We start from the raw sequence: 26903 nt of genomic DNA, 5'->3' as shown, positions 1-26903 counted from the left end.
AGTTGATTGATAAATGAGGAAACAAGCCCTGATTGGTTTTCTCCTTTCATCCTGAGTCCCGACTCCATAGCTCAGATTGAAGATGAAGACAGACTACTGAGAATTTAATTACAACTAAGTGATCTAAACAGCGTATTGACGGGCCACGCGCTGTCTCTCCCCCGTATTTCTCATCTTGACGCAAACCTTCTCATCCGTTATTAAGACGATGAAAACAAAGATGACTCTGCAGAACAAAGACGAGCGTTCCTCCTCAGCCTTCCCACCCCGCAGCCATGGAAACGGGCCTGATGCACTGCCACGCCCGCTGCACCCTACGAGCGGCCTATCCCTCTCCTTGATCGCCCCGGTCCCATCTCGCTTTCTCGACAGCTCCTCCTCAGTGGTTTGCCGGCCTCCCTCGATAGTGAGTCCCAGCGTATTCGTCAGTCAGGCCCGCGATCAATACAAGCTGCATACGGGCACCCGGTGCCTCCATATATCTTCCTCCCTAGAAGGGGAGTTGACCTGCAAATTATTTCAGCAGACCATTACAATTAATAACACGCAGCGGGGCTGTGGCGACTGAGCTTAGCGAGCCACTTTGCGTCGCGCCCGCCCGCCGTGACCAGGATCATTTGTCAGAAACAAGGTTGGCGAGCTGCGAAACCGGACGGTACTCTAGGCTACGGGACGATGAGTGATATTAAAAAACGAATTAACAAATACTTTACACTGTCTCTTCCTCTCATCACGAGGACCAGTCAGCCGTGACCGTGCCTATCTCGCTCTCTCTCTCTCTCTCTCTCTCTCTCTCCTCTCTCTCTCTCTCTCTTTGTCTCTCTCTCTCGATCTCTCTCTCTCTCTCTTTTTCTTTCTCTGTCTCTCTCTCTCTCTCTCTCTCTCTCTCTCTCTCTCTCTCTCTCTCTTCTCCCTCTCTCTCTCTCGATCTCTTTCTTTGTCTCTCTTTGTCTCTCTCGATCTCTCTCTCGATCTCTCTCTCGGTCTCTCTCTCGGTCTCTCTCGATCTTTGTCTCTCTCTGTCTCTCTCTGTCTCTCTCTGTCTCTCTCTGTCTCTCTCTCTCTCTCTCTCTCTGTCTCTCTCTCTCTCTCTCTGTCTCTCTCTGTCTCTTTCTCTCTCTCTCTCTCTCTCTCTCTCTCTCTCTCTCTCTGTCTCTCTCTCTCTCTCTCTCTCAGTCTCTCTCTCTCTCTCTCTCTCTGTCTCTCTCTGTCTCTCTCTGTCTCTCTCGATCTCTCTCTCGTTCGGGAGCAGCCGCTCGTTTCCCAACATGAGCGATGTTGAGAATAGCCGTTGGAAGGTGGCCTATGTTGACGGTCTATTACTGTGTGAGTACGTCTCCCCAGAGAGCAGCTCTCCCCTGTCTTGTGCAGTGTAAAATAAACGTTCTCCGAGGGTCAGTTACCCCAGCGTTTGACTTTGAGGAGCGAGTTCATTAAAGGATACGCTGGTCTTCGACGGTTGTAAACGACCCTTTCCCCTAGTGACGCTGAGCTTTGTACTTTATTGCGCGCACTCTGTTCAGGACCTCGAGGGAAATAATCTTCACAATCCTTAAAGAGACAAGCCTCCACACGCAGTTTTGCCCCCCAAAAATATCACCAGAACGACTTTATTTGACAACACCGAAGTGCAATTACAGTTAATCTGCTGTTGATTTCTGAAGTAGGTCTAGCAGAAAGTCGCTGGAGTTGTCATTAGTCACAAAATGAGATTTTTTGTCGCTAGGGAAGTTGAAAAGTCGCTAATTCAACCGACAAAGTCATTAAATTGGCAACACTGTCACACGTGTGCCTCAAGCTGTACCTGCATGCTCGGCGGAATACGAGATGTAGGGCCTAGACTATTCATCGAGCATATTTGAACGTCTTTGGCTACGGTTGGCAGGGGGAAGGTCAGAGACTCGCTGACACGAACGCTCATCGATTCAGAAAGCGCTCCAAAGAAGCCTCAGCAGTCATCAGAACAGCCAAGTGTTTAACTAAGACTTTAAGAGGGAAAAAACGGAAGCCAGACACCCGGCGTCTTTCACAGCTTAGGCACCAGTTTTTGTCTCATTCACGTTGGCATTCATTCAAAAGACCCCCGCTTGACAGTTTAACATCCACCCAGGGTGTATGAAAAGAACGTTTATTTGCTCAAGTAAGTTAAGTCAGATGTATTTAATGAATGCTGCTAGCGTCTTTTGTGCAGATTGTAGGAGTGATGTGTGTGTGTGGGTGTGTGGGTTTAGATTGTAGATTGTAGGAGTGTACTGTCTCTGTGTAGAGGAGTGTTCTGTGTGTGTAGACTAGGAGTGTACTGTGTGTGTGTGTGTGTGTGTGTGTCGTCCTGTATGTGCACCTGCTTGCGACTACACTGACCTTCATATCCCCAGGGCCAGGCTAGCAGCCATTTATCTTTTATTCATTCGGCCATTTCTTAGGAATGCAGCTTTTCTGTCACCCAGGCTTGTCAAAACAGAGGCCATTTTATGATGTGCACACCACAACCAGTGGCACTGAGAAACCAGAGAAGCTGGTCTGGAGAACCCAAAACTAGTCTGACAGACTAGTTTTGACGGCACTGTATCTCGCTTACGTTGTTAGCACCAGATTACACTAGAAAAGGGTGTTTGTCGATGCCGTAACGACAAAAGTAGAGCAGTGGAAGGTGTTGACGACAGGTTCCAGTCATTAGGCGATTTCTCCTTGTTCTCTGCTCAGACAAGCAACCTTTCATCTGTTTGCCGTGCTTGATGTGTCTTCATCGATGGAGGGTCACAAATAAATAAAAAAGTGTTTTCTTTTCTCTCGCTGTCGGTTGCAATGTTTGACGTTGACGCTGTGAGTCTGCTCGTCAGACGGTTCGCTCCAACTGTGGGTTTCTTCGCTTGGATTGAAGTTGAGGAGTATTGAAGTCGCTGTTTGTGGCATCGAAAGCCAGTGAAAGCTCTCAGACAGAACAGTATTTGGTTCAGTTACAATCACGCCACATGCACTCACATACTGTGCGATACTTAAAATCATGTTCTGCAGCTAAATCTAAATGTTCCTGACATCTCTGTGGCCTGGGATGATTGGCTGGTCGCTCAGAGCTGTCGAGTGCTACACGCTTTCTCTCATTTGTGTGATGTTCTCGACAAATGTGATCCCAGATGACTGAAATGTCATGTTGGATGCATGGGGATTGACACAGTTATTCCATTGGCAGCAAGTATTAACGTTATTAGCTTGTCTTGTCTCATTAAGAGTCATTAAACTCTAGTCTGACGTATTATTTCTCACTGAATAAACGAAGTGAAAGGTAGGAGGCCTTGCAGCTGATAACTACAGCATACTGCTACAGTGTCTAAACAGCATTAGTATGTTGCCATTGTGACACTGACAGAGTAAATGACATGCTTTAAAAGGTTTTCTATATTACAACTGACTTTAGAGTTCTAGCTGTGTCCAGGGACATGGATTTGAATCTGCTGTCCCAACAGCAACCCCTAACTGGGCTACGGTTACTAGGTAACATTTCTTCTTCTTGTTTTCTGCAGATGATAACTGCAGACTGAGTGACTACCGTGGACTAAAGAACAAGATTTTGGACCTGTATGACCAGAGGTACATGGGGTCCGGCAACAATGGAGGTCATAAAGACAACATGGCCGCCAGGAAGCAGCTGGTGGACGTCATCTTCAAACGCTTTGATGCCGACAGTAGCGGGCGAGTTGACAGCAGCGAGCTCTCCCAGGTGAGCTCCAGAGAAACCACGTTGTACAGTACGATACAGTACCGCAAAGTACCGCACCAAACAGCACCGCACAGCACCGCACAGCACAGCACCGCACCGCACAGCACAGCACCGCACAGCAACCATAAACACAGACCTTGCCTTTGAAGAGTCAGAGGAATTGCTCAGTCCGTCTCCGCTTTCCTCAGAAGAAAAGAGGAAAACCCCCAAGTCATATCTACAGTATTTTATTCGAGTCGACATGAAGTAAATACAGCCATCTTGATAACCTACAGCACTGCTCCATTACGCTGGCCTTCAGGTTTGTCTGGGTTTGGGAAGAGAGGAGCGTGAACTGTTGTTGTACTGTATCTTCTAAAATGTAATCCGGGTCAAATGAAACTCCTGCTCGGGGAAGATTGTGAGCCTCAACTGTTTCTGCCAAAAAACTTGGCTGAAGGAGCGTTTTTTGGAGCTTGCATGAGAATAGAGACATTTGCGCACACAGTGAAAAGAAATGTCTCACAGTACCTGAGGTCTGGCTTTAAATGGCATGCATTTGAATAATTGAAAAGGTAAGCAAGTCTTCCTGGTTTAATAACCCTTCAACTGTTCTGAGGCTGGCCACACTCTCCCACAGCCTAGGGCGAAGCGATTAGTCCTGTCTGTCTCAGACGGGGGGAGGGTCGGGGTTTGTATTGTTATGCATTTACAATTTAGAATCCCAGGATTCCCATTTGATCACTGCCAACAATCTTAATATTATTATACTGTCTTCTCATATAATTTACATATTTTTACATAAGGGTGTTTTTTATGCTGTGGTATAAGGGCAAATCCGCGCACAGCCAGTGAAATACATAATAAAGGGAAAACTGTCTTACTTTTTTTAATATGCAAATAAAGGCTGCCCTTTTGGCACTGTTTGACACAATATTGCGGTAAGACTGCTGCATGGCTGACAATGAAAGACGCCTTAACTATTTAAAGAGCCTGAGGGGCTACAGCCAAACTCTGCCATGATTCTGTCTTCCCAGGTGGTTGAATGTCACAATCTGGTCAAACATGATTTAAAGGACAGATGGAGAAGCGAGTGCACGGTGTGTTTGAGGCGTTGGTGCTTAGGCCTCCAGTGTCTGGGAAACACATGTGAATATTGACACTGGTTGGATTAATACAGTGTGTGTACTTTCACACTCAAGAAGGAAACAAAATGTTGCTCATGGTCCAGAACTGACTTATTCTTCTCTGTGTTGGTGGTCTTCTCTCATTCACTCGTTAGTTCAGGAATCGTTAGAACACAAAATTCGAAAACATTAATATCTGCACGTTTATTTTTTATTTATTTATTGTGCCCCGCGAAGGCAGTCTTGTGGTGTTAACTGTGAGAGCGTTGTTGCAGTTAGCTGAAGGTGCAATGTACTGTGGTGGAGGGAGTTGACACAGACAACAGCTGTATTCTAAACACGCGTCACACCTGTTTGTGTTTTGTCATGATGCGCTTCATTTAGTTCAAATGCTGTGTTCGTGTTATTGTGTTGGTGGTGTGTGCGGATGTTTGTGTCGTTGCGTTTGTATGTGATTCTGTGTGTGTTTGTGTCTGTGTGTGTGTGCCTGTATGACTGAAGGTGAAAAGCTAAAAATGTATACGGGTCTTCCTTTGATGCTTGATGAAACAGTAAAAACACAGACTGGAGTCTGACCTGGCTGAAAGATGACCCTGACTACAGACCAGGACAGTGGGCGGGGCCACATCATAAAACACTTAATAACCAGACTGTGGGCATCAAGGCGTAGGAGTCAGCTTGCCCTCCAACATTAGTCAACTGGAATCAAAGACCTCCCATTGGGCAAGTCAAAGTTAGGGATTTATGTCAGAGTTATAACATATACTCTATGTAATGCATATTTTAGACTGCCTGTGGATAAACTGGGTGTGTGTCCTGTGTAAATATAGCACAACACATCCATTAAACTGTACATATAGATTAACGCTAGCTGACCTATAAGCCCCTTTACAGGGTCTATAAAGGGCTTTACAAAGAGACTTTACAATGAGGCAGACATGCAACGAGGTGATGCCTCAAAACTAGTTTATACAGTATTGTTGGTGTTATTACTCTATAATGTTATATATTTTATAATTGTACATAAATTGACATACAATTTTGACATAAATTTTTTCTAAATGTATCTTTAAATCTTAAGTTAAGTAAAAAAAAAAATGATCCTGCTTTATGCATTATTGACAATGACGATTAATTGAATTTGTCCGGACACGAGGGAAACATTCATCATAGTTAGAAGCATGTTGAAGTTCAGAAGCCTGTCCTCAGGAACTACTAGAGAAGAGGAACAAGACTCGGGCGAGGATGCGCTGAGCTGTCTTGTCCAGTCAGACTGGTGACAGCTGACGTAGGAAGATGGATGGTCCAGCCATGCGTCCCTGTAGCTTGTTGTGACTTTATCATATTTCAAGTGGAATGGAACATTTAAAAAAGGCGTGTTCGGGTCTAAAGCATCTGTACTGGAGGGAAAGCGAATGCCGACATAAAGCTTAAGACATCCGTTACTTCCAACCTGGCCTGCTTTCTCAAACACCTCTGCTTTCAAAACAAACATCAGCATTGAGCTTTCCCCTACCAATGTATCTGTTGTGATTTATACTTGAGTGAATTCTATCCAGTGTTGTTTGTCTTTTGCTAAAGGGAGACCTGCCCTCTCTCTATGAATGAGAGGCAGACAGAGCTGCCCTCTCTATGAATGAGAGGCAGACAGAGCTGGCCTCTCTCTATGAATGAGAGGCAGACAGAGCTGGCCTCTAAGGCTCGCATGTCGCTTTCATTTCCTATCTCCTGTTACTGAGAAATGCCGGTTCCTTTGACAATACACACGACTTCAAAGGACAAATATCGTTTCATTTCAGCAGAAATGTTTCAGCTCAGCTGCTGTGTAAGTCTTCGTTTTGAACATTTTGTTACTAAAGTGATGTTTTAATTTACGTTTCGATACTCATTTAACTTTTTTGCTTTTAGAGGTACAAGAAAAAGGCTAACTGTACTGAATAGTCTGATTTATTCCAACTGAACATCAAGGCTCTGTCATTGTTCCTTGCAGGTGATCAAGCAAGAAGGTCTGTCCAAGGGTGTCTCGGAGTGCACATTGTTTGACCTCCTCAAATACAACGACATCAATGGGGATGAGAGCCTGGCCAAGGATGAATTCTACAAAGCCTTTGGTAAGTGACAGAACCACCTGTTTGCTCAAAGCTTCAGGTGCGAGGTAGGAATGTTCACTTTCACAACACAAGGCTTTCTGCAACATCCATTTCTGTCGGAATGGCTCGTTAACATCCGTGGCATGTTCACGGCGGTGTAGCACCGCACACAGTTTACTTGCCTCGTGCCGTGTAAACGACAATGAAACGTAGAGAGTCAACTGCTTCTCGGAGCGGACTTGCAAAATGAATCATTTCATCTACGTGACCAAATCCCTCATATCGTACACACACCATCTGTGCTCTAATGAATACATGTTTTCAACAGAAACAGCATGATATAGTCAGATGCTATTATGAGAGTTGGCAGTTTTACAGTACTGTCATTTATGTGTAACTTCACGCTTTCATGCTTCTACAACGTATGTTTGTCCTCCCTTATTGATGCCGGTAGGGGTTCTGTAATACAGTTGCTAGATCAAAGCACCATCATTAGACAACCTGCTGAAGACACGGAGCTCATTAGTCATATTTTCAGGTCAAATTACGTGCAGTACATGGCGATTGTACTGTTTTCTGTTGTGTTACAATGTGAGCCGGTACTGGATGTATACAGATATTTTCCTGTGGCTCTGCCTGCAGTGATTACTGGTGAAGCAAAGGCTTTCATGTGGTACCAGAAGGTACTGGATTCCTGTTTCCATCTGAAACCACAGAGCCTTATGGAGTCCATAAAAGTAAATGGTGTCTAATTTAAGTTTAGATTATGCCTGAAATTAGTGTCTCTGGGAATGGTGAGTCACTTGTAATTTGATGTGCTAGTTCTGTGAGTGTTAAAACTGCACTGACTAGTTCAAGCACGACAGCTGCTGCCTTAATGTGTGTACGTTACAATGAGAAAAGACATAAAACAAATATTGGAAGAACTTAAGAATCAAATCTCCTAGTCCTCGTTTTGACATCCGGATGACAGGAACCTCCTCTGATCTAAGTCGCGTTAACACATTCATGTGATTGTCTCACCTTTCTTTCCTTCCCGATTCATACCACTCTGGCATTTCCATCTCGCTCAATATGCTGTGACATTTCACTGGGTTGACACTTCCGCAGAGGGAAAACGAATCCGTAATGAACCGCCATTGTGAAATCAGGCCGCTCATCAGCTCTCGGTACGTGATGCATTTCTAGGACTGACAAGAAGATCCAAAAGCAGCACGGTGGCTCGTGTCTGCTGTTCTGCTCGTCGGGCTGGTGTGTGGGTGCAGGCCTTCAGGCGAATCACGTCAAGACAGGAAGGCAACGGAAAGGGAAGAAAGCACGTCTCCTTGAAGAGTTAGGATTCAGTCGCTGCAACTGCTCACTTTCTCAGTGTTCCCCGAAGCTCCTACAAGCTGAACTTGTTACAAAGGAAACGCGTGGTTCTAGACGACAGAGCCTGCTCTCTCTGTGGAGGAGTGTAGCTCTCAACGCGTCTACTTCATACATGTTGTCTCTCCCCTCTCTCTCTCTCTCTCTCTCTCTCTCTCTCTCTCTCTCTCTCTCTCCCTCTGTCTCTAACAAAGACCAACAAATGATTTTAATCTATCAATGTTATAAAAATACAAACTTTGAGCTGGATGTCATGTTTGTAATGTGATGTAAGAATTTGAGCTTAGCAAGCAAATTCCTCGAGTCAGTACATTTCTAATTTACAGTTTTATGGATAAAAGCTGGAGAAGCAGAACTAGTTTCCCAGTGACTCTGCACCTCTCTGGTGTAGGATGTGTGCATGTGTTGCTAATAAGCCCCTACAAACTGTACCTTTTGTGGAATATTCAAAGCACAGCAATGCCGTTTGTCACTGCTAAAGATAAGACTTTAATGTCTATGCATTATTCATTTCTCTTTCGCGTACACAGAAGAGAAAATCAATTTGCCTCAACTAGCAGTAAGGAAAACGTGTCGAAGTGGCAGCTTTTAATTAGATGATGTTACTGATATGTCTGACGTCTGCCACAGCACAGATAGCCCATGTATTGTCATCCACGTACAGTTCCATAAATGACAGAGCATCAAGAAAGAAAGATAAGCCATTGTCAGTCCCAAGGAAAGTCTCTGGAAGTCTTGGTGTGAGAACTCGTAAGAGGCAGGTGGGATATCTGATTGCAACGCTTTTTTATCAAACTAACATTTCAAGCAAGGTGTCCGGTACATGGCTGGGGTTTCTGTGTGTGTTTCTGAGTGTGTTTCTGGGTGTGTTTCTGGGTGTGTTTCTGGGTGTATTTCTGAGTGTGTTTCTGGGTGTGTTTCTGAGTGTGTTTCTGGGTGTGTTTCTGGGTGTGTTTCTGAGTGTGTTTCTGGGTGTGTTTCTGAGTGTGTTTCTGAGTAGATGAGAACGGTGCTGGAGGTGTTTGGTTACCTTGAGATCGACACAGACCATGGGGCTGACAGACCTCGGGCCAACGACACAAGAGACTGGTATTCTGAGCATGTGCGGAGCTTGGGAATTGCAGGAATCTAAAAGGTGTTGTCATAGTTGTGATTCCGCAACACCCTTAGCTTATCGCCTTTTTAAAATGGGATCTAACTGCATCGTCATCACCGAGCAGAAACGCTCTGTCTTTGGGTCCTGCTTGGTATAATAAGATCTTCCGTCTCTTAACTGAAGCCCTCTGAAGATGACTAATCCTTGAATCAGCAGTACATTTGCAGATGTGGAAAATGAGTTGACTTAAACTCTGCTCTCTCCATGGATCATAATTAGATGTCTGAAGGCATGAGCCCAGACTAGTGTCCTTCAGGGCACACTGTTCTCTTCTAGGGGCCTTGCCTCTATTAAGGGAAAGTTTGGCGTTCTCCATCTCTCTAGACGTGATGACAATTAATGGATATTCATCCTCTCTGTCGACAAGCTCCCACGGTGCATTCGGCTCACAGGCTTCAAGGGGAACTGCTAAATTGGATTCATAAAACACAGCTTATTTTGAGAGTTTCCGGAGCATTTTCAGAGAATGTATTATAAAAATGTTAAAGTTTCCCCCCCCCCCCCCCGAAATGTTTTCTTTTTCTTTTTAGTCAGAGAGACTCCTCAATATCACATGGAGGTACTGTTGCAGAGACAATGGCCAATTTGAGCTTAACCATACCCAAGGGGATATTTTTCTCCTTTTCTCTCTTAAACCCATGGCCAATTGTAACTCTTGACTTGGAACAAATTCTAACAGAAAGCTGCTGCTGTTTGAATGAACCCTTTGGTTTCAAGGAGGTTATTTCTTTTCCTCCATTATCATATCAAGTATATTCTTGGGTTAACCAAGGCTATGAAATTCAGCATACATTCCCAATGGAAATCTCTACGATGTTAACACTAACAACTTGCTACAACAGTAGTTTTAGCTTGTCGTCTGAGAGATCGTGTTGATTAGTAAGAAGATTTGTACTATTACTTAATGTTTTTAGTACTTTGATCAATAAAGTTGTTTGTTGAAGTCATATGTACTTAAAAGTACAGTAATTGACAGTAATTGTATAATACTGTATTAATAACAAGCCTTTTCTTGTGGAGTCAGTCTCCCTTTGCTAGCGTCTCCATGGACGCTCTGACTGTGTTCTAAACGCGGCTCCTTCAGGACGAAGTGCTGGGGTGCCAGCACGTCTCAATCAACCAGGGCCCTCAACAGCCCACACAGAGAAAAACGCCTACACGCACATCAGTATTACTCACAGTTGCGGTAGCCCCATGATAAGGAATAGACCTCACTCGAAAACAAAATTGACTTCAATAAAATAACAAAATAAAGCAATGCAGGATGATATGGACAGCAATGGCCCTGGGAAGAGGTTGTTCAAGGCAAAAGCAAGGAAGTAAAGAAAAATGAGCTGTAGTTTTTGTTTCCATTTCTTCTCATGTTGTGGGGAGACACGCTTCAATAAACTGTAACACGTCGAAGAGGAATTCTCACACTGGCTTCTTCTCATAAAAGTACTTGAACTCTACATATCAGACAGTGATAAAATGAGTTAAATTGGGAGTGTTTGGCCATGTTGCATACCAAAGTAGGATTGTCCCACTAGCCGTCTCTGACAGCTGCTATGGAAACCAAACTCCAGTTGATTAGCCACAGGTAAAACAGCGAAACCTTTAGCTAAACTCCTACAGGCATCGTTCACTTAGAAAACCTTGACAACGAGATTTCCCCCCCACACAGTTTCTTTTCTGTTCTGTCGCTTTCAGGAGCTAATGTGATTATTGGAGGTGTTGGCTATGGTTTGCTGGCAGGCCTGATGGATGGAGGAACAGGTAATTCAGTCCATCTACTGCACCACTATGCAGTAGTTCTGCTAACTGCAGATGGATGAAAAGAGGTATTTGAATCATGAATGGAAACACATACTTACATACTGTGATGCAGTTTATTTATTGTTTAGTAATAATAAAAGAGAATGTTGGAAGTGAATTGCAGCTAAAGCAAAGCAATATCTCTCCCTCTCTCTCTCCCTCCATATCTCTCTCCCTCTATCTATCCTCCCTCTATCTCTCTCCCTCCATCTTTCCTCCCTCTATCTCTCTCCCTCCATCTCTCCTCCTTCTCTCTCTCCCTCCATCTCTCCTTCCTCTATCTCTCTCCCTCCATCTCTCCTCCCTCTATCTCTCTCCCTCCATCTTTCCTCCCTCTATCTCTCTCCCTCCATCTCTCCTCCCTCCATCTCTCCTCCCTCCATCTCTCCTCCTTCTCTCTCTCCCTCCATCTCTCCTTCCTCTGTCTCTCTCCCTCCATCTTTCCTCCCTCTATCTCTCTCCCTCCATCTCTCCTCCCTCCATCTCTCCTCCCTCCATCTCTCCTCCCTCCATCTCTCCTCCTTCTCTCTCTCCCTCCATCTCTCCTTCCTCTATCTCTCTCCCTCCATCTCTCCTCCCTCTATCTCTCTCCCTCTATCTCTCCTCCCTCTATCTCTCCTCCCTCTATCTCTCTCCCTCTATCTCTCCTCCTTCTATCTCTCTCCCTCCATCTCTCCTCCCTCTATCTCTCTCCCTCCATCTCTCCTCCCTCTATCTCTCTCCCTCCATCTCTCCTCCTTCTCTCTCTCCCTCCATCTCTCCTCCCTCTATCTCTCTCCCTCTCCCTCCTTTATCATTGCTGTGTCCTGCAGGCACAAGCAATTTTTCCTGACAAACACGTTCCTTACAGTGTCAAAGGTGATTTACCTCTGGTAGTGGCACAGGGCAACATCCCATTATGGGACGCGTCCAGAGAAAGGCAGAGTCCCAGACCTTAGCGTTAATCACTAATTACAGTCTGGAAGCTGAAGGTTGGACCCTCCCACAGGGATGTGCTCTGCCGCTACCAAACTAGACAGGAAATAGATGGAAGCCAGAAGCACTTCCTGTTTTGATAAATCAGCAACTGAAGAGGTGGGCCGAAGTGTCAAGACTGTGGCAGGAGCACAACCTTGGTGGAAGAAATTGTCATTCTTCCTGCGTGCAGGGTCGTTCATTTCCAGAAGCCGTGGTAGAGAGACTGGCAGTTTTTTTCTTTTCTTCTTCTTTAACGCACCCCCATAAGTTCATATTTCAGTCCCCCTCAGAGATTGCCGGCGAAACGAGTTTGTCGCTCCGGGGCACATTCCAGAACCATTAAGATACAAGGGAGTATAATTGAACGGTTAGGGTGGGTGTTACCGGGGGATATAGTGTTGGAACATCCTTCTCCATCGGCCCAGCTGCAAGCTGAGCCGTGCATTGAAACATGCTTTCTGTTAGCAGCGATATTATCGCTGTTACTCAGCTAGCAGGTCGAGAGCAAGGAGGATCTTAATAGAGCTCCAAGAGAGGATGGCGGAGGAGGGCGGATGAAAGTGAAGGAGAACAGACGTTTTAATGAAACATCAGGGGGGGAAAGTCGTGCTGTTTCTCCAGAGGAGAGCCACCCACCCGCCCAGCAAACCGCTAGAAAACTCTTGACAGTGTGCAGGGTTTTGTTTTGTGCTAACTGAATGGTACGGGTGTTTACATGAGGAAACGCGGTAGCATTTCGCCAGAGGTGGAACGAGGATTTGAGAGAGGATGCATGTGGGCGGTTGCACTGTGAGCAAATGTATTTGACATGGAAATGTTTCCTGTTTGATAGCGGTTAGTGGGCAGTGGGGATTGTTTTCCAATTTTACCCAGTTTTGCCATCGTCTTGAGTTATTGGCCAAATATTAATGTTACTCAAGGGATTCATTGTAATAAACGACCGCGACTGTACCTCAGACTGAGGTGTAGTTGCGCTAATTGTTCTCTAAATATTTATGTTACCCTTGCCCTCATTTTTCATTTTGCACCTTTGCTAGACAGGTAACAGATGTGCCATTTATTCAAAGTGGTAACTTGAGTTGCTTGACTGCCATGATCATCAACCCTAACCTAATAAGAAGTTATTTGGGATAATAAGAGGAGAAACTATGCCCACTGGCTTTCCCCGTGTGCCGTTCCAACAAAGAAACTTCCTTTCACTTTCTCAATGAAAGTGGAATCAATAGTAATCATTATCAACATTGTGGGAACTGCCATTCATGTATTCGTTGGCTAATTCAGCTGTCGGAAAGACTCCATTACAAAGAACTGTTGTTGAGAGAGAATCGTAGATGACATTCCACTTCTTGTTGTTTGTGTAAATGAAAAGGCTAGCCTTCAAGGCCTTGTTTCATCCAGAACATCTTTCACTGTGTGATATGTAGAGTTCCAACAGTGGGGTTCACACATGGTGATGGTTGTAATACTGTGTGTGTGTGTGTGTGTGTGTGTGTGTGTGTGTGTGTGTGTGTGTGTGTGTGTGTGTGTGTGTGTGTGTGTGTGTGCGTGTGTGTGTGAGGGGGAGGAGGAGGAAGAGAGGGGGGGGGGGTGTCAGAGTGCCACACTACATTGATCAAGCTCCAGTAGATCCTGTTCAATGCTGGAATAAGCAGCAATCAGATGCAAAACGATGATGATATTTAATAATCAAGTTGTTGCGAGTGAACACGAATGCTACTGAAACTACCGACTAAGAACTGAAGGTCTTCTCCTCCTGCACACCAGCTCTGCTGAGCCTACACTGTTTACCAGACCAGGCTAACTGAAGGTCTTCTCCTCCTGCACACCAGCTCTGCTGAGCCTACACTGTTTACCAGACCAGGCTATCCATTAGGTTTGGTATTTCACGCCCTCAGGAGCAGAACAAATTGAGTCACTGTTTCCTTTGCATCGTCGCTCATTATCCCGATGGAAAAATTAAAAAGCGTGCTCACAATAGTCCAGTTATGTAACAAAATAGAAAACGGGTTGAGTAATGACATTGTGTTCATTGTCTCATTGAATAATTGGACAAATTATACTCATTTAGCTGAATGTGCTGACCGCACACTCACAAAACAGCTTTCTGATTGGTTTGCTTTTGTTAGACTTGTCTTTGCTGAGCTATAAATAGGTTTTCTATAGAGCACTTGGTTAGTACTTGTTAATGCTGTGTGTGGAGGGACTGCAATAGTGTCTTTGTGGTTATGTTTTATTACGAAACATTTTTTTGTAAACATGACATAAATTGTGGTTTTATTTGATGTTGAATAAAACATCCACTCTCTATAGAAAATAAAATTTGTGTTTAATTTATTGAATCAAACAAGTTAGGTGTAAGTCTTTAGAGAAGTTGGCTTGGCATTAATAAACCGTTCGTTACCATGCATGCATGCAGTCAGTGTGTTTAAATAACACCAGTTACAGTTGTGTTCAAACTAGATACTGTAGCCTTTGTGTAATTCTCTAAGCATATGTTTCCATAAAACGTGGATAGTTGTTGTGCCTGTGCAAGCATGTCTAAATGAACCACTCTGTGTTTATTTGGCTTGATTAAACCAAGGATGCAGGTAAACATGCTTTAGTGCAATTATTCTGCCTCTTTGGCCCTCACGTGTCTCCTATATCCCGTCAAACCGACAAGCCTGATTATTAAACAAGTGTAAAGTGTACACAGTCCGCATTACGCACACACACAGACACACAGACACACAGACACATACACACACACACAGACACACACACAGACACACACACACATACACACACACACAGACACACATACACACACAGACACACAGACACACACAGACACACATACACACACAGACACACACACACAAACACACACACAAACACACAGACATGTGCACACATACACACACGCACACACACAGACACACACAGACACACACACACATACACACACACACACATACACACACACACAGACACACACACACATACACACTCAGACACACACACAGACACACACACACATACACACACAGACACACATACACACACAGACACACACACACATACACACACACACAGACACACACACACAAACACACACAGACACACACAGACACACACAGACACATACACACACATACACACACAGACACACATACACACAGACATGTGCACACATACACACACGCACACATCCACACACAGACACACACATACACACACAGACACACACAGACACATACACAGACATGTGCACACATACACACACACAGACATGTGCACACATACACACACGCACACATCCACACACAGTGGTAGTGTGAGGAGCAGCCGGTCTCATCATGTGTGTTTCTGTCGGCAGAAGTGTTCCAGCTCCGCCTCCCCGACGACCAGAGGCTGAGCGTCACCACGGTAACCGTTGGCCAGAGTGCCGTCTTGACCTGTGCAATCACCGGGGAGCACAGACCTCCGATAATGTGGAAACGCAACGATCAGGTCCTCAACACCTTGGATCTGGAGGATATCAATGTAAGATTGTCTGATTCACTGTCTGTTAAACACCTCGGTGTCTCTGTCTAGCTTTCTGTCTCTCTATCTCTCTCATTCTGCTTCATGTCTTAGTCAGACTGACTGTGTAATTTATCAAAGTGCACAGCCGTTTGGATCTAGGATATGAAGAGATAGTAACAATATTACTTTGGGTTAAGAGTTATTTAGGATTGTTTTGCTTTCCGGGAGGGCGTTATTTAGATCTTCAATCCAACGTTATTTGTACAGCCCTTTAAATTTTTTTTACAAACCATGTCACATAGGGATTCACAGAACGCCCACATCACCTGGGAAGTCACTTCCCCTCCAGAGTGAAGGGAAGGTGTACCGAGTATTGTACTCCAAGTCTGGGTACAGCCTGGGGCGACGGATAGAGAACGACGGATCAGCACTCACAGCATCCCCGCTTTCTGTTGTCCTTTCCCTGCTCAGATTATCAACCCGACTGGAAGGCTTTCTCCTCATAGCTCTAACAAAGAGGGGAGGAGTAGTGATTTCGAAGGACATTGTAGGTTTACCTGTGATCCACTCAGGCAGGGTGTTCCTCCTGTTAGCTCTGCCGGGGTCTGTTGTGAAGGACGATGCCCACAGACGGACACAAGCAGAGGAACAGGAGGAGGAAGATGGAGGGGCGAGCATCATCCTGCTGTGGGCTTAGCAGCTACTGCTCACTGCGTGTGTGTGTCTAAGTGGGTGTGTCTGTGTCTCTGTGTGTGTGTGTGTGTGTGTGTGTGTGTGCACATATCTTTAATAGCCTCATACAACCGGCATGTCACTTTCATCCTCTTCAAAGCCAGAACACTGAGACAGGATGGTAGAGGAGGATATATGGAGTGAGGGGTGAGGAGCAGGAGAGAGTGGTGAGGGGTGAGGAAGGGGGGTGAGGAGGAGGGGGGAGATACTGGGGTGGGGAGAGAGTGGTGAGGGGTGAGGAGGGGGGGTGAGGAGGAGGGGGGAGATACTGGGGTGGGGAGAGAGTGGTGAGGGGTGAGGAGGGGGGGGGGTGAGGAGGAGGGGGGAGATATTGGGGTGGGGAGAGAGGGGTGAGGGGTGAGGAGGGGGGGGTGAGGAGGAGGGGGGAGATACTGGGGTGGAGAGAGAGTGGTGAGGGGTGAGGAGGGGGGGGTGAGGAGGAGGGGAGAGATACTGGGGTGGAGAGAGAGTGGTGAGGGGTGAGGAGGGGGGGGGTGAGGAGGAGGGGGGAGATACTGGGGTGGAGAGAGAGTGGTGAGGGGTGAGGAGGGGGGGTGAGGAGGAGGGGGGAGATACTGGGGTGGAGAGAGAGTGGTGAGGGGTGAGGAGGGGGGGTGAGGAGGAGGGGGGAGATACTGGGGTGGAGAGAGAGTGGTGAGGGGTGAGGAGGGGGGGTGAGGAGGAGGGGGGAGATACTGGGGTGGAGAGAGAGTGGTGAGGGGTGAGGAGGGGGGGGGTGAGGAGGAGGGGGGAGATACTGGGGTGGGGGGAGAGGGGTGAGGAGGGGGGGGGGTTGAGGGGTGAGGAGGAGGTATGGTGAGGAGGGGTGACACAGGGGTGAGGAGCAGAGGGGGTGAGGAGGGGTGACACAGGGGTGAGGGTGGTGTCAGAGAGACTCTGTCCAAGCCAGCCATGCCTGAGTGCATAATTGAGTCAACACTGTCACAGTAGATAAAGGGGACCCAGCGAAGCCACTAATGTGACATTAAATGTTGATGACCCTTAAAACCTCACGAGGAGGGCGCAGCTGTCGGCAGTCAGCCCCTCAGCTACCACCCAGGACCCGGCCTCTCCCTCTCTCTCTCTCTCTCTCTCTCTCTCTCTTTCTCCCTCTCCTTCCTCTCCCTCTCTCTCCCTCCCTCTCTCTCCCTCTCTCTCCTCCTCTCTCTGAGGTGGTGTTGCATGATCGCCATTTACATAAAGATGAGGAATCTTATTTCTTTCTTTTTCGGGGCCCAGTTGCATCCCTGGTGGTGTGTGATGGTTTGAATGTAAAAGCAGGAGACCTGTCTTCTTCCTGTTCCATCTGCGGAAACGGATTAACGTTCTAATGGGTAGCGAAGCTCCGACATGTGAATGCTAGCCCACTTGTCTGTCAACTTGGATTACCTGAAGCAGAAGTGTGATATTACTATTGGATGAATAAGTGTTGTCAAGGCCTTGCAGGGTCAAACCAGGCTCTCTTTGATTCGATCGTATGCTTTTGTGTACGAGGCTAGGTGTTGTTCAAAGACGGTTTTAGTTCATGCTTTCTGTTCTGGAGCTCCAGGGTTTGAAGGCACCCTGTAGTTAGTTTCATCTTTTGATATCGCCTCAAGACATCTTCTGTTCTTCAACCTAGAGGGGGGTCTTTGTGTGTTTCTCACATGGAAAAATTCGATATTACCCAATGGAGTTGGGATTGTAGAAGGTATATTTTAACATGACCTTTGTTAAAATGTATTCCACTTTCAGACATAAACAAACATGTAATTTGTGTGTGCGACTAATGACTAGTATTTCTGCTTCATCTGGTTTTTTTCTAAAATAGCAAGATGGGAACACTCCACAACAGCATTTCAGAGAGTTCCCTTTTAAACCATCTCAAAGCTGTGATTCGAAGGCGACCAGTAAGCATGCTGGAAGGACGTGACCTTTATTTTGCTGTGAGCTTTTCTGCACCGTGACCTCGACCGCTGTCCCTGGGTCTGTGTATGTCATCTCTGATTCCATGTTGTCGTCTAATGAAGCCCCAGTCTTTGACCTTCAGCTCAGTGGACATGATCACCACAGAGGGTACTCTGAGGACCCTCCAGGAGAACAACAGGAGATGGAGGCTCATTTTCTAACCACTTGTGACTGAATATAATAATGTTGCGTGGTGGGGCCGAGGTTTATATATAAAAAAAAGTATTTCATTTATAACTCTAACTGGACCTTGCAGAGAAATGCTAATGGACCAGAATCAACAGGATCCAAACACCAGCTTAGCCCAGATTATTTTATGCACTCAATCCGTCATGGGAGAAGGCCCATGTGGTTTGTCACAGTGTACTCGGTGGATTTAGACACACCTGGTGTCTCCAAACTCCACTGCGAATTACCATGAACTCTATTTTCTACAAAGTTTCTCCGTAATGACTTGGTTATGACTTCCAGCCTTAATTAGAATTACCCAACAGTAAATATGCAGTCGACTGTATATCTCCATCCCGTTTGAAAAGCTATTAAATAAATAAAAAAAAATAATAAAAAAAAACGTTTCTGTCAACAGACAGACTCGGTGAATGGCGCATTAATCCCATCGGTGTGCCCGTATTATGGAGTTCAATAGAGCCGGTCTCCATTTTGACAAAGCAGCTTACTATAAATCCACGACCATCACTGTTGCCGGGTGTTGCGTCATCCTTGCTGGGCCTCTCCTGTGGACTAAACGTGATAAAGACACTGGGACAGGGAAGGGTTGTAAAATGATCTCCTGTGAAGAGGCTGTCTAGGGACTCTGAGTCCGTCTGCTGCAGAATCTCAACACCTTTACCTTCTGGAATAGCCCAGCTAAGGAGCAGACGCTTTCACCAGACTCGCTGGTGTCCTTCGTCATCATCCAGTGAACCTTATCTAGAGACGTCCAACATCCACTGAGAGTAGTGACTCACAGCACATGGACAGGATGTGATTTTGTGTTTAGGGGATGTGGTTGTATTTAACACTGTCTTTGAAAAAGCTATGTAACACGTACAGAATGTGAGAACATGTGACTGTTGTTGGGTGTGTGGTCCATCATGAGCAACACAAGCCCCAGGCTTCTACAGATCTGTGTCGACTTTGAACTGAATTCATGTGCCATATCTTCCTTTGACTTGAACCGTGACTAAAAACAGCAATTCTTACATATCTAATAGCCATGTATTCCCATTGTGCTTTCTCCCCCACCACAAAACCCAAAACACAGATCCCAACCCAGGTAGGTTTCGCAGAACAGACACCAACAACCGAATATAACGTCAAACTGTTTTTATCATTCTCAAAGGGCCGTGAAGCTAATGAGTCCTTGTGGTTTCCTGGCTAACAGAATCCCCCCAGAAGCTCACCTGGCACACCTGCTGAGGGTTAGGATCATAAGCTGGCTCTCCGAGTCTCTGTGGAGGTTAACCAGGTTGATGTGCTTAAACAGGCACCTGCCATGTCTTATAAGGTTGGCCCAGATGAATGTCCCTCAGGCTGTGCTGTCACACTGCCCTGCTCCCTCCCCGTCTAACGGGAGGAGGCTAGGTGAGGCAGCGGGGTGACTCGGCAGAGCAGGGGGGGGGTGAGGGAGCGGGGTGAGGGGGGGGGGGGGTGGAGGTTGCCGGGGTGATCGCCTCTAGTACACCCGTTCCACTCCTCAGACTTTCATTTTTCTCACCATTCATTTTTCATTTGAAAAGGTGACACAATATGCTCTCAGCCGAAGGGCCAAAACGCACCATCAATCCCCCCCATACGGTGCAGGTCTGTTGCCCCTGCGTGGCCCCCCTGCCACCCCCCCCCCCCCCCTGCCTCCCTCCTGCTCTGCTATATATCAGAGCCCTGGTCGGTAGTAGAGAGAGTAAACCTCCAAACAGGGCAGGCCAGCTTTGTAGCTGTCTGAAGGGAAACTAAGAGATGGTAACCAAACCTAATAAAGGAACTGACCTTCATTTGCCTTTCAGGGATTATGATGATAAACAGCTAAAAGATTTACAATCTCTCACTGTGTGCCTTGATTTGAAGCTCTCTAATCAAATCAGACTAAAATCAAATGGGGAAAAATATTCCCGGGAGACAGTAACAAATTGAGAGTGGGAATGTGAGCTTTGCTCCTAATGAGGAGAATAGACACTCAAGACTGAACAATTTTCTCGGCATCGACTCATTAGCTTCTTGGACTCTCACCAATGTTATTGCTGCACTTTTTGGTATTTTCTTACTCAGCACGTTCTTGTGGTCACCATCATGACACAGCATTTATGAGCATGTCATCAGACGTTCCTCACAATCTCATACCACGGACTGGCTTTTGCCTGTGATTTTACGAGGCTATTTCACCACGTGTGTTTAACTGATGTGTTTTTGTGGCATGCACGTTTTAAGAGACTAACATCTGTCATTTTGTTCTTTTCAGTGGCGATATTTTCAAACGAACTGTATGCAGTACTGTATGCTTTCTCATGATTCGTTTGGGAATACTGCTCGGACATTTGTGAAGATTAGCCTTGATAATAAGAATTCAAATAATGGTTTTAAAAGAATAGTTCCACCATAAGCCGTGATCCCCCATCACACACACTACATTTCTCTGTTACCTTGAACGGCATAATGCTATTATACAGGTTCTTTTTTATATTTATTTCTATTTTTCTCGATTAAGAAATTATCTCAATGCTCCTCTATTTACCTTGCACTCCTGAATACCCAAGACCTGAATACTCGCTTTTCCATCCTGCTGATGAAAACACTCATTCCTCCTCCAAACCAAAGCTTCGATCAACCAAAGACCCTTCAGAATTCAAACCGATGCCAATCAAGGTTTGAACTTTAACCCCTCCCGCCCTCAGCTGACCTGAACTCTCTGTCCCGCAGGATTTCGGAGACGACGGCTCCCTGTACATTACCAAGGTGACCACCACTCACATGGGGAACTACAGCTGCTATGGCGACGGTTACGAGCAGCTCTCGCAGACACACATGCTGCAGGTGAACGGTAAGCAGAGCTGTCCCTCCTCTCCCTCCTCCTCTTCCTCCTTTCTCCTCCTCTCCCTCCTCTCCCTCCTCATCTCCCTCCTCCTCTCCCTCCTCCTCTCCTTCCTCCTCTCCTTCCTCCTCTCCCTCCTCCTCTCCCACCTCCTATACCACCTCCACTACCACCTCCTCTCCCTCCTCCTTTGTCCTCCTCTCCCTCCTCCTCTCCCTTTCCTCTCCCTACTCCTCACTACCACCTCCTCCTCCTCTCTTTCTTCCTCCTCAGTGGCAGAGCGCTCGCTCCTTGACTTCCTGTCGGTACGGTGTCACCGTCAGTGTGTTAAACCACACCTGTGGCGCTCACTCAGCGACTGACAGGACGCGGTCAATACAGAGAGACAGGGCCCCCAACACCCCCTTCCACCCCCACTTCCACCCCCGAGACCCTGAGAGGAAATGCAACTTGATAACAGGGTTGTTTTGACAGGAAGTCCAGTAACATTGATCCACACTGAGTCCTTTATTTCCAAGAAAGATTGGATTTGTACAAGCTTTTAGAGACATATTTTTTTATCACAAAGTTTTGTATAAAAAATTGGTTATTTGTAGTGCTGTCAGTTAAACGCGTTATTAACGGCGTTAACGCAAACCCAAATTAACGGCGTCAATTTTTTTATTGCGCGATTAACGCTCTTTTTGACCTAGCAAACTTTGTAGTTTTTTTCACATTCTGTTGCGACAACCACGGACGTTAGAAAAACTACAATACCGCACCGGATCTAGCTAGACAGGAAACAAAACAACAGGCACGCCACACACTTGTTTGGGCTTGCGAGCCGGCTAAAGAGCAGAGCCCGTTTACGGATATTAAACATTCTCTGGTAGTAGGCTAACGTTACGTTTTGAGTTGATTGCCAGCGCCAGACGCCGAAATGGATGCCAATAAGATTCTGAATAGAAAGTTTACTTTTAAAAGGTTGCCAAATGGTTCCATTTACTATACGAAAGTGATCAGTGTGTTCTGTCGTTGTGAACTGAGCTATCATTGCAGCACGTCGTGGAGTGTAAAATACAATTTTGATGGCCAAGCACACAGCTGATGCAAATGCTCCGCCCGCTCGTCAAAGCCAGGCGATTGCAATGTTGTTTTCAATTAAAAAAAAACATTTATACGAAGCAATCCGAACCACTTTTCCATGTTGATAAGAGCATTACAATTTGAAAAAATAATGGATGAAAAAGAAATCAAGGGACATTTAGAATAGATAAAAATGTGCGATTAATTGCGATTAATCGCGAGTTAACTATGACACTAATGCGATTAATCGCGATTAAATATTTTAATCGTTTGACAGCTCTAGTTATTTGTGATCATGAGTTTTTATTTTTAATTGTGATAACGTTTTCAGTTGAGGAGAGGAATTGAATCATTAAGTATCAATACCGATTTAAAGAAAACATCTGAACATGGCTTAGGTTTCTACTTTTCCATTAACAACAGCCTTGAATAAGAGATTCTGTCTGACTTAAATTTAGAAATACTAACAGTCTTTCTTGAGGACTTGTGGAATTACAGAATTAACTCATCTTAAAGATACAAGCACATGTTGATGCTATCAGCTGTTGAGACATCTAGTTCAAGGTGTCTTCACTTGTGTAAGGGTGTGCTCATTCAGCACAGGTTCAGTTGCAGCACGACTCCTTTAGCTTGGAGCGCTAAAGGAGGCAGCCTTGGCTGACCCAACGCCTCAAATGAACTGCTGCACCCACCGAACCAGCTGCTGTTGAGGAGTCAGATGGCTGAGCGGTGAGGGAGTCGGGCTAGTAATCAGAAGGTCGCCGGATCGATACCCAGCCGTGCTAAATGACGTTGTGTCCTTGGGCAAGGCACTTCACCCTACTTGCCTCGGGTGGAATGTCCCTGTACTTACTGTAAGTCGCTCTGGATAAGAGCGTCTGCTAAATGACAAAAAAAATAAAAATTGTTGTGGAGGAGGTACGGAACATGTCCCACATACCGGGCGTGGTTCTTTCCTGAAGCTGATGAAAGGCTTTTAGAGCTGTAAGCCTAGCAACAGGGTTCCAAGAAGGTTCATGTTTAGCTGAAGGATTGCTATCTGCAATCACCCAATCAATCTGTAACCAGGGAACAAATACAAGGGTGAAATAACTCTAATTACGCAGTGGGTGCCATCTGAGAATGGAATTCTTAAAAGAAAGAAATACATTTCAGTTTGTGGTATTGTATTAAATGCTTTGATAAGTGCTAACTTAGAGCAACGCTTACACACTCAGTCATACAGGAAACTCAATTTTAAGTTGTTCTGACATATATAATATTCAATTGACAATATTATACAGTTACAATAGCCCAGGTTTGTATCGCGTTTACAGAAACGAAAACACCTTTCAATACAATTAACTGGGCAAAATCAGCACGACTTAACGAAATCAATTTTTCAACCACGTTTCTGAATCTCTGGATGCCGTCGCACCGCCGTTCTTTGGAAGCTTTCGATTTCCCTCACGAGAGGCAACACAAAGCTAGCATACAAAACTCCCTCTCACAGAGTGGGTTTCCAATTCGTTTCGACATCAGAGCTCAGGGTCATCCTAGTCTCTCTCCCTGTCCCTGGGTTTCAGGATCGGGGTGGGCCAGCACTGGCTGGGTGAGCAGCTCTTCCGGAAGAGTAATCACATAGCAGAGATGAGGACAGGCCCTGGGAGGGAGGGGCTCAGGGTGGGAGGGAGGGGCCCTGGGAGGGAGGGGCTAAGCCCTGGGAGGGAGGGGCTCGGCCCTGGGAGGGAGGGGCTCAGGGGGGGAGGGAGGGGCCCAGGGAGGGAGGGGCTCAGGGTGGGAGGGAGGGGCCCAGGGAGGGAGGGGCTCAGGGTGGGAGGGAGGGGCCCAGGGAGGGAGGGGCTAAGCCCTGGGAGGGAGGGGCTCGGGGTGGGAGGGAGGGGCCCAGGGAGGGAGGGGCCCAGGGAGGGAGGGGCTCGGCCCCCGTGAGAGGGCCACTGAGTGTTGACAGTTCCCACAATCAGCTTGGTGGAGTGATGGGAGAGGGAACGCAAGCACACAGGCTGAGGGAACAGAGAAGGATCACGGGATCAATCCAGCAGAAAAAGTTGAAACAAGCCAGGCTTAGTAGAATATCACCCTCCAGCTTGGTGCTGAGGTGGTCCCCCACTGATGGGTTATATATACGTGTGTGTGTGTGTGTGTGTGTGTGTGTGTGTGTGTGTAAGACAGTGTTTGTTTGTGTGTGTGAGAGAGAAGTGTATGTGTGCACTTGCCTATGTGTGTGTGTGTGTTGAGGGGTGTCTGGCTGTGTGATTGGCGGTAGGCCGGGGAGCTGTATGATGGAGCTGTCACCCCCGCTGTGTCACAATCTCCCCCAGTCGGTCTCTTGACACCTCCAGGAACACATCACCACAACGCACGCCTTCCAGCCCGTCTCAATCTACTTCTGAGTGGAAAAATCACATTGACTGACTTTTTTGCCTCTGTTGTGCGGTCGGCCAGGCATAGGAAATGGGGATTTTTAGAATGAAATAGAGCGCGTTTACAAACGAGCCTTGGAGCGATGTCGAGGCGTGAGAGAGGGGGAAGAGTGTCAGGGGAGAGGAGTTTTGACATTTCTCTGTTTGGTGATGTAATTGTAGGGAGAAATGTTCAGTTTATTCATGAAAATGAGGCCTTTGGGTGTGCTCTGAAAGACAAATTGTCCTGAATATCAATTGTGAGTGCAGCGTTCACTTTGGTGATCTTTGCCATCTAAATATGTCATGTGTTCCCTCAGTGTCTGTGATGAAAAACAGAGTTTAGTCGTCCTACTGGAAACAAAATGTTCACGGATGTAACAGCAGATTTAAATATCTACACACGGATTTGAAGTGAACAAATGACCCTCCCAAATCCAGCGCACACAACTTGAATTTAATCACGAGTTAGCATCTGCTAAATGAATGCATTGGAGATGAAAAAGACGGCTTTCTAAGTCTTTTTAAATCGCGACGCACCTGAACGCAGACACACCAGATGAAAAGTGTAGTCGTTTTGGCACCGTATCCTCGACTACCTGTCTCCGGCTGGCCCTGGCTGCTTCCGGAAGGCACATTGGCACCGGGCGATAAATCCCTCAAGCCAGGTTGTGGGCACCAGACTGACACCCTGACCAGATGGCCGTGGAACCACTCTCTCCTCCATCAGTCACCTGGCCGGGGAAGCACTTCCTCTCCCCAAACAGGCCCACAGGAAGCAGCCTCCCCGATCCTGTCTTTACCCTCCAGACTGCCAGGAAGCAGCCTCCCCGATCCTGTCTTTACCCTCCAGACTGCCAGGAAGCAGCCTCCCCTGCTGTCTGGCCGGAGCGGAGCCCGTACTCTTTTTGAAGTTTATTTTAGTCTGTGTGATTGAGGCCAGTCATGTGGGTCACGAGAGAGACGGGGGTTCCATGACAAGATAGGAGCGTGTGAAGTTCCCCCCCCGGTTTTAGGTTTTATCAAAGTGGATTTAATGTAATCAAAATGGTGGGAGAGGGGGGGTAGTTTACGTTAACCACTGCTTCAACCTGCTCTAGTTTTACAACAAAGCTGCACACGATTAACAAAATACATATTAAGAAACACAAAATCATTTTACGGACAAAGGATTCACTGGGAATGTTTTGATGGTTCAGAGTTTGTTGGTGTAGCTTTGCATTTAGGTTATTAAGCATTTAGCTCCATCAGCCTCTGTCTCATAATCTCCTTGCCTGACAAAAGGTTGCAGAAAATCAATGGCCACCAAACTAAATCGATGGCAGCCCAACAGAGATTCCCTGCCTTATTTATCTAACTGATTTGTTTGGCCCTGCCAGGCACACAATTGTTATCTAATAGCGTTCAGCTTATGCTGGAAATACGCTTGATCCCATTGATAGGATGTTAATGTCTAGTTAGACCTTAAATGGGTTTGGCGTCCTCTCTAAAAGAAAACTTCTCATTCGATAACGCTCTTCTAAGATCTTTGCTGATCAGCAGCCGGCGTTCACCCTCCCCCTCCTCCTTCCTTCTCTCTCTCCCCCTCCAGTCCCCCCCGTCATCCGGGTGTACCCTGAGAGCCAGGCCAGGGAGCCGGGGGGTGACGGCGAGCCTGCGCTGCCATGCCGACGGCGTCCCGGAGCCACAGCTGTCCTGGCTGAAGAACGGCATGGATATCACCACCAAGCTGTCCAAACAGCTCACCCTGCAAGGTGAGACGCATCCTGCGCCCAGGTGCCATTACCATACTCGGAAACTCAGTTAGGAGACTTATTTAGGAGACACATTAAGGAGACTTGTTAAGGAAACGTGTTTAGGTGACTGGTTTAAGAGACTTAACAACTTGCTGTAATATCTTAAAAACAATTTGATTTTCAATACATGTGTCTGTGTGTGTGTGTTTTCTGATGGAATGTCAAGTTTAATTGAGTAAATCCCTGAGTGATTCCCCCGGGTGTCACACATAAATCCTTCCCCAACAGACGTTCCACAGG

At 46.3% G+C, this 26903-nt stretch overlaps 1 protein-coding gene across 1 annotated transcript in view; it reads left to right on the top strand.

The window, feature by feature from the left end:
• The window catches only part of fstl5 (follistatin-like 5), an 81209-nt gene that overhangs the window by 40495 nt on the left and 13811 nt on the right, over nucleotides 1-26903 (top strand). The window contains 6 exon segments of the mRNA XM_047021551.1: nucleotides 3522-3718; nucleotides 6815-6935; nucleotides 15548-15714; nucleotides 21289-21409; nucleotides 26459-26505; nucleotides 26507-26802. Of these exon segments, the coding sequence (XP_046877507.1) occupies nucleotides 3522-3718; nucleotides 6815-6935; nucleotides 15548-15714; nucleotides 21289-21409; nucleotides 26459-26505; nucleotides 26507-26802 (949 nt within the window).

This window comes from Hypomesus transpacificus, chromosome 1 (genome assembly GCF_021917145.1).
Source record: "Hypomesus transpacificus isolate Combined female chromosome 1, fHypTra1, whole genome shotgun sequence".
Classification (NCBI taxonomy): domain Eukaryota; kingdom Metazoa; phylum Chordata; class Actinopteri; order Osmeriformes; family Osmeridae; genus Hypomesus; species Hypomesus transpacificus.
This window is presented reverse-complemented; position numbering and strand designations above follow the sequence as displayed.